Raw genomic sequence first — 9,208 nt, 5'->3', positions numbered from 1 at the left:
GCTTGGTTGGTCGCAGATTTCAGGTCAGTGTCATTCCCGAAAGCCAGAATGGCGTTCTCTGTTTGAAGGGAGGGGAAAAAGTCACATTCACCGTCCTGCCTTTTGCAGATGAACACGTCTGGAAGGCTGTCATGCCTCAGTGGGCTTTCTCTTTCAGACATGTCCCTTTTTCAAAATGGGTTTGGATTTCATCAACATGCTTTTCTACAATAACAACAACAAAACACACTCAGGGGAACCAAACAACGACTGGCTTATATATAAATGATGTTGACAGAACAGCATTCAAGATCACAAGCTCCGTCATCTGATTCATGTTCTAAATATAGTGCATTTCTATAGTTGACTATACATCCCTATATTACCAATCGGCTAATCCTGCCCTCCAGAAATATATGCCCTCATATGTATATAAACCCACTTGTATTTCCTAACGGCTTGGCATTTGTCCTTATTTCTTTGCCCATGTCTTCCATTTTCTTTCTTATCTTTTATTTTCTTTCATTGTGTTTTCCCTTGGGAAAGACTGGTTGCATAAATGGAGTGTGTACTTGAGTGAGCCTCTGTTCCCTTGGGTTTGAAAGAAGTTTGATTACTCCAGTATCTTGATGCTTGATGTTCTTACCTATAGTAAAACACCTATGAGTATTCATTTTGAAATATTCTACAGTCAGCCATGTACCAGCAAAATTATCTTCCATATTAAACCTAAATACAGATTTTAAATCACACTCCTCTTCATTTTCCCCTTTTTATTGGCTATATATGACTCCATTTGAGAGTTACAGTGACAGGCCGTATGAATGATAATCTGAATTGATTAATTCTCGTCTAGTAGGTCACTTGTCTGAAATTACAGTGGCGTGAAAGTCACCTCAATTAAGATACGACTGCGAGGACGGCACTGGATATGAACTAAGCTTGGTATTCATTTCTGGTGGTGAGGAAAGTGTTTTGTGGAAAAAATGAAAGATTAGATTTATGAATGGTGAACAGTGGCGTGGTTGAGTGAATTTTCTTAATTTGAAACACTAATTGCTTAATCTTTGTGATCTTAACGGGAGATGAAGCAATAGAGAGAAGGAGAGTAACTTCCAAAGAATACCTTATTGCACGTGTAGTGCCTCTTTAATATCATTATAGTACAGGGTCCTTGTAAAGCAAATCACAACCGGCCATTAATATTCATTAAGTGTGTAATGCATCTCTGCACCAAGAGCGTTTTCCCCCCAATTAATGTTATTTTTGTTTTAGTAATTTTTTTATCCAAAAGGTAATTTTTCCCACAAGAGGTCGACAGAGACACCCAAATTGACCCAATGTGAGATCTTTTGAGCTGGTTATGCATGAATTGAGTTATTTTGAATTCAAGTTGAAAGAAAGTGCTTAAATTATATTATTTATTGATCAAATCTAGTAATTTAAAGCTGCAATATGTAATTTTTTCACCGCTAGGGTTCGCTAACCTCTTACAATAACAAAGGCATAGATTGATGATGCATAAGCGGAATTATGGAACTTGTCGTCATGCTGATGGATCTAATAATGTTTATGGATGAGTGAATACATTGATGTTTTTAACATGACTGTGGTATGAAGCAGGGCACGATTGCTAATAAGAGACATCAGCGCCACACACAAGTCCTGCGGATATAAAGGAATAAGGACATTTCATTCTACCAAACTACCCGCAAGTGCTGAATTAATACTCACACCGGTCAGTTTATTAGACAAATTAAACTTGTTAGGTAACGCAGCGCAGTTTCACTTGGTCTACACAAGGGGTCACCAAACTCGGCCCTGGAGGGCCGCTGTCCTGCAGAGTTGAGCTCCAACCCCAATTAAACCCAGCTAATCAAGGTCTCACTAGGCATACTAGAAACTTTCAGGCAGGTGTGTTGGACCTGGTTGGAGCTAGACTCTGCAGGACCGCGGCCCTCCAGGACCGAGTTTGGTGACCCCTGGTCTACACTATCACTAAACTGCATTTGAGTGTGTTGAAAGTTAGAATGTTATTCTATGTGTTAGTTTGTTGGCTGTATGAGACTAGCAGTAAGCTAGATCAACATTAGAATAGCATAATGTTATTTAGCTCAACATGATGAAATGTTAGAATATGACCAGTGATTAGTTTTATGTAAATTTGCTCACCTGTCTAATAAAGTACATGCATGTGCGGCGTCTCGGTCAAGTCGAAGTTAGTCGCGGACGTGGAGCTCTCGCCATCTCGAAAACACTATGCTGATATTAATTCTCGTTTTAGTTTTCCTTTTGTCCCAAAGTCTGCTTGCCATGGTCCATAATGTTTGAACGAAACAACAACAGCGTGAGCGTGCCGCTAGACGTAACAGCAGTTGTCCACGTCTGTCGCCATGGTTACTATGGCAGCACGAGCGGAAACCAGGGATAACGCAGATATTACATCATTGACAGGCGACAATGTCCAGGGGCGAACACCCTAGCAACCACCCAAAATACCTTAGAACACCCTAGCAACACCATAGCAACCACACATAACACCCTAGCAACCGCCTAGCAACCACCCAAATACCTTAGCAACCATCTAGCAACCACCCAGAACACCTTAGCAACCACCCAAAATACCATAGCAACCGCTTAGCAACACCATAGCAACCACCCAGAACACCCTAGCAACCACCTAGCAACCACCCAGAACACCTTAGCAACCCTCTAAAAACACCCTAGCAACTTTAAACTACTTCAAACTATACTTTAAACTATTTTAAACTTTAAACTACTTTAAACTTCAAACTACTTTAAACTTAAATCTACTTTAAACTACTTTAAACTTCAAACTACTTTAAACTTTTTCAAACTATCTGGTCCAAACTTTCACAAGCCAACTTAAAGTTTGTCTCGAAAAATCTTACATATTGTACCTAAATGTAAATAAAATAAAAAATAATTAAAAACCTTAAAATTACAATATATATATAAAAATGAAATGATATAAGCTTTCTGGGCAAAAAAAAAGGTATAATTTTAGGGCTTTGGGTCCCACAAGGGAAGGACTTTAATTTAATTTGAATTTAATTCAAATTTAATAAAAACAATTTTACTGAATAATGTATGAATGACTCGTTTTAAATTGTTGCAAATATTATTACTGTTTATTGCAGTTATTTTCCTATAGCGGCTAATGAATTTGCAAGTCATTGCAAATTCAAAGAAAATAGCTTACTTCCATGTTGCAAAATAAGGTGGATACAAAATACTGTGTAACTACGTCCCTAGTGTATTTTGAAAGGTATAGGGGAAGGGTTATAGACAAGCATTGAGTTAAGTTTAATGTTAGGAATGTCATTTGTCAGTTAGCCTTCACCCCAGCCCACCTAAAGCCCTCATTATCTGACATTCATATCATAACAGTCATAACACATCGTAATGATAGCAGTGTTAGCAGTGGAGTAATGTGGAGGAGTGTAAATGGTGTGAAGCTGATTAGTCTCTGAATGTTAAGCAAGAGTTGATGCTAATTGAAGCTGCCCACTCGTAGCGTAGCTGAATTACAGCAAGGAAACAATCTAATATAGTGTCTATGTTGTTCACACAGGAACACAATACAGCGCGCTAAACAGTCCTGTTCATACACCTTTCATGACAGCTGCGTTCTATATCCACAGCGACTTCATTAAAGTACACCGTTCAATGTTGAGAATGAGTTTGGTTGATATGTGCTGTGTAAACTAAAAATGCTAGCACTCTTGGAATCGCGATCAGATTAAAGAACTGGCACTAAATCCTTGAAGACACAATAAAAAAAATCTTGTTATTTCTTATAGCTCCATTCCGAAAATTTTAGTCACACCTGTTAGTAAATGTGATCAATCTCAAAAATAAGTGTGGCCTATGTAAAAACGAACTGTCACTCTCCATCATAGCTAAAAGGATATGTTTGGATGTTATGATGGGGAGGGAGACAGATACAGGGAAGCGATGACAATGCCTATAAAGATGTTTAATCAGTGATGTGGAACATATGGTTCCAGTATTCTAACTCTCTATTTGTCTCACTCTCTCTCATGGATGAATGGCAGGACGAATTCGTGGACGGAGGTGTGAATGGCTGCAGCTAGCAGTGGGGAGTTTGCAGTGAATGTTTAGAAGAGGTGATTCCTCTCTGAACCCTTGACTTTACAAGCAACTGACCATTTGATAAGCTCCCCCCTCTTGGATACAGTTGCTCGCTCAGACTAAAGAGGTTCAAGAAACTACCATTAGATCAGTTAGCAGCTACTCATTTTGATAGCAATTGCTGAGCTGGCACAGGAAATATGTGCTTGTGGACAGGCAGTTCTGGACAGAATGTTTTTTGAGCCAATCATATGAGTCATTAAGATCATGTGACTAATTACTCCACAGAACCACAGAAAATGATGACAGCGCTGACTGGCTGATTAATTCACAGTGAAAAACGTAAGTGCATTTCACCTTTTATATATAGGTGTATAGTATATAAAAAGTATATACTATACACCTTATTTTTAAAGTAAGAGCAGTTTAGCTTGAATGTTCAAGACTTGTTGTTATCCACTTACAGTTATTTTAGTCCAAAAGTTTTACTGTTAAAGGTAAGGTAGGCATTTTTCGGAGCAGCTAGCAATAGCAAGCTAGCTTTTAAAGCATGAGATTCAGAGCGCTCTTCAAAGCCATGCCTTCTTCAAAACAGACCGAATGCAATGATAGGACAAACATTTTATGGTCCTACGCCTTCCCCAGACGATACATATAAATACATTTAGACCACTTAACTTAGTGGTTGTGGTTGTTATCAGGATGTGAAGTGACTTTCATCCAGCATAGCAAAAATGTTTCTGGAACAAATCGCCCACCCTCCCTTCCACTGCACTTTGCTGTACATCTAGTTATTTATCTATTGTGGCCAATGAATTTGAAGTCTGTCTCACACATTCACAGAAAATAGCTTTTGCTAATAAAATGGAAAATATTGTGTAATTTAATATTAATTATAAATATTTGTACTAGTATTTTACTAGTATTAATTAATTGTTAGAATACATGGATGAATGATACAATTTTCTGTAAAATGTGCTCATGAAGTGGTAAACGTTATATGGATATTATTCTTACATGAGCAAAAAAAAAGTGTGAAATTGCAAAGCTTTTTTTAAACAGATTACATTTATGCAGTAAATATGATTAAACACTGCAGACTGCTTCCGTTTGGAGGTAAACGCAAACATAGCAAAGCACAAAACTGAATGATTTAGTAACTAGCTTGAATCAATACATAAATTGTATTGTGCATTTTTATTTTCTAGTTTGTCCCTTGTTTTAAACGTTTGTTTTTGTTACTCATGTGTTTATAATCTGTCCGAAATCATGTCAATGTCCAGCACTTTGGTCAACCTTGGTTGTTTTAAATGTGCTTTACAAATAAAGTTGGATTGGATACACTAATTAACATTATGTTATTACTAGCATTACACACACAAACTTAGCAGTTACTGCTTAACACACCAAGAGTCAGGAAATGAGCCGTCACTCTTCCTGCACATTTCTCATCAAAACAATCATCACTCATTCCGGACCACATTGAAAGCACTCTTACGAAACATAACGTCACGTTTTTACTACATTAGTGAATCACTGAATCACTTCCATCTAATTCCACTTCTCCTGGCTGTTGGCCCACTGTCTTCAGCTCTTTTTTTCTGCAGTCTGACTGACTGAAGAAATTCTGAAGTAATACCTCTCCAGTATTTCATCGTCGTCCCAGGGGTGCGCTGATGGTTTGGGGGCCGGTGTAGCCAGCGAAACTAGTTCAGTAACAGCTGAGGTGAGGACTAGCCTCAATGGACTCACTCTCAAAAAGCTCTTTCAGCGGTTTCCCTCTATCCTGTGCTACTTTTGTCCTGTTTGCTACTCTCCGGCTGTCTCCGCTCCATTAGTTTTACTGCAGGGAGCCAAATTACGCTCAATTACCAAGACACCAGAGGCTGTGCTTAGGCTTGAATCAGCACACATACACACCGACCCAGCACTCCGGACTGCCCCAAGACCCGCAGATAGAATAGGGAGGGATGGCGGAAACTTGACGCTGCAGTTTTTATAAATGCCGGAAATACCTTTGAGGAGCAAGCGCTTCTGGATCAGAGCTGGAGCTAATCTCCGAGATCTCAGCGGTCAGACTGCAGCACCAGCCCACCTGTGAAATGGATGTGTTTACATGGCTGTGTTTGTTGTTAGTGACTCAGAGATGCAGTGGGCCATGAGCAGAGCACACCACTGAAGATATCCTGCGCTGTTAATGCCTCATTACCGACACGCATTGAAACTTCATTACGTTACATCAAGAGAGTTTTCTCTCAGCACTGCTGATTGCACAATAATAGTGCTGACTGTGAAGAACAGGGATGCAAATATGTCTCTGCTGACACTTGTAGCGTATCACCTGGGTCTATTTTTTGTCAATTGAAGTATATGAGTGTACACCGAGTGAGCCATATGAGCTTCCCTGCTACACACGCAAAAGGCAGTATGTGAAATGAGTAGGACGTCCTGCATCTGCTGGGATTCTGAAGTATGGAAACAATGGATATTTTGCTTTCCCATGAGGCCACTGGAGCAGAAGGGCCGTTTATTTGACTATGGGTCCAAATGCTTCCTCGTGAGTAAAAACACTTGCAGTTTTGCACTTGACCACTTATCTACTTTCATTACAAATGTCCTGTATTTGGCCCAAGTGTTTATATGAATGTGAAGACTGCAAGTGTGTGTAGAACTTTTGATTAACTTATATTAAAATAGACTTTTAAACATCTGTTCACTAGCAACATTTCTAGAAAATACACATACCGTATTTTCAAGAAATAAATAAGCCACTCCTGACTATAAGTTGACTATAAAAATGGCATTGTAGAGAAAATAAAAAGATAAGTTGCATTGGTGTATAAGACAGATTTTTGTCCCAAAAAAAATGGCTGATACCAGTAAATAAAACAAAACATTTACATGCATTATAAACTCTACATTATAAATGTATTTATATTCTGGAAAATATAGTACTCATCTCTGCTCCAATAAAATGTTCCACACTTTACTCCCAAATGATATGTAATCAATATATAAATAATTTAACTTACTGTACAGTACACTGGAAGATATTTCATGACGTCTAGCAATTTTGGGGCATGTGAGTTTCTGAACACTATGGATGATGGGATACGCTTAGCAATGTTGATTTAGTGTGTGTTAAGGGCACTGATCTTTGCTCTATATACGAATGTGTGTAGAATGAATAAAATTCGGACATACTACATCTGTCATGTTGTCACTGTGACCTATATGGTGTCACTTGCGTCGCTTCACTGCCTTTCCAAAATCGTGTACTTTTTGCCTACTGATATGTGAATACTGTGAATTCGGACATACTACTTGCCTCACATGCTCTTTTTTGCCCCCTACAGTATATAGTATGGAAGAAGGCATATTTGGATGCAGGGCATGTCTCCCTCCATGCACAAAAGGGAATATCCAACAATGATCATAATATTTATGTGTGATATAGAACAGGGAAGAAGTTTTTACTCACTCAAGCAATTGTTGTCATGAAAATGGCTGAGGAAGTAGTTGCACTGATCTCGGAAATTCCCACTAGCCGCACAGGAGCACCACGGTCCCACGTTGGATGTTGAGTTATCTAGGTAGTTTGGAGTGATAATGCTACCTACAGGGAGAGAGAGAAATAACACAGAACAGAACATCAGTTGCAAAACAGAAAGCCAAATGCAGTAACAGTATAGCGGTATCCCATAAATGTATTCATCTGTCTGTCATAAGTCTTGTATTATAGGAAAATATCTTCTTTGTCAGATGTGCAGAGATTCAAACTTTATTTGGCATTTTCCACAAAATAGGGTATAAAAAGAGTTAGAATTTTATTTTTATTTTCTTGTCTACATACTATAGAACCCTGATTTGTGTTGACTTATAAATAAATAAAATTGATAACAAGGTTTCAACTAACAGGGTAGCTTTGAAGAAACGTTTGTGCAAATTAAGTGGTCACGCAGCAGAAGTTATTATTTTTTTTATTTTTTTTACTATTTATGAAATGTGCCATTTTTGTTTAAACGGTGGTAAAACTGAGGTTATTGGTTTCTCAGCTCCATAAGGCTGGCCAAATAACTCATTGATGGTTCTGTACTTGATTCTTCATTGACATTTGACACTCACAAATAAAATGTTGTAAAGACTTAGGGTATTTTTTTTATCTAAGAGATATTGCAAAATGCTATCCTCATGCTATCCCTTTCAGTTGCAGAAAAGTTAATACTATATATATTTTTTTTTTTATTGCATTAATTATTGTAATGTGCTTCTTACTGGGGTTTCAAAGCATACTCACTACAGTATGTACAAACTTCTATGGCTAGTCTTCGCTCTTCTCAGCATGGTCTGTTGGTTGTCCATCAAACACGGATTTTTAAAACTTATTTGAAAACATATATTTTTATTTCTTGTTGTTTCAATACACCAATACTATTGTTGATTTATTTAGTGTTTTCCTTGCATTATGCATGTGGTTAACGCTCCTCCAGCTGACTGACGCACATCAGCACAGAGACAATTTCACATTGATGATTCAAATATTTGTTACATTTTAATGCAATCACTCAGTTTTACTCTATAAGGCCCTCAGTTAAGACAAGATATGAAAAGATGTCAATCTTGATCTTGTGTGTGGGTTATATAAGTGCGCTACAACATTGATTGCAGAGGATATATTTCTGTAGCTCTTAGAAATGTCTTTGTTCAGTAGGGAGGGAAAATGACTGCTTTTTCAGCGTGTGAGTGAGTGAGTGTAGAAGCTGTCAGCTGAAAGCGGGAAAAGTGGAGGTGCTGCACTCTAGAACACTATGGTCTGATAGGGACCCGTTTAAACACATTGATTTCTTTTGTCCCAGAACACAAAAGTGCAACATCTTCACAACCGCGCTTGGAAAATACTGCCGTAATGACTAACAGCCAGGGCAGAGTGCTTGTTCTCTTTTTTCTCTCCGCTATCTTTTTCTTGCCGTTTCTGACTTCTAGATTTGTTAATGTCACAAACTCTTCTGTAGTTCTCTTAACTAGCAAATATCATATGGCATCCTTGAAGTCAATCCTGATGCGTCTACCAAACATCATGGCTTATTTGAATATAATGTATGTGAAAACAGTT

The 9,208-nt window shown here is 38.1% G+C and overlaps 1 protein-coding gene across 1 annotated transcript in view; it reads right to left on the bottom strand.

Annotated features, from left to right (window-relative positions):
* The window catches only part of gfra4a (GDNF family receptor alpha 4a), a gene marked incomplete at its 3' end in the record, with an annotated part of 99,817 nt that overhangs the window by 1,991 nt on the left and 88,618 nt on the right, over window positions 1–9,208 (bottom strand). The window contains exons 6-7 of the mRNA XM_079635358.1: window positions 7,577–7,711; window positions 3–58 (exon numbers count right to left, since the gene is read on the bottom strand). Of these exons, the coding sequence (XP_079491484.1) occupies window positions 3–58; window positions 7,577–7,711 (191 nt within the window). The remainder of the gene's footprint in view (window positions 1–2; window positions 59–7,576; window positions 7,712–9,208) is intronic.

This window comes from Phoxinus phoxinus (assembly GCF_949152265.1).
Source record: "Phoxinus phoxinus genome assembly, chromosome: 14".
NCBI lineage: Eukaryota > Metazoa > Chordata > Actinopteri > Cypriniformes > Leuciscidae > Phoxinus > Phoxinus phoxinus.
Note: the sequence above shows the minus strand (reverse complement) of the source record. Positions and strands in the feature narration are given on the sequence as shown.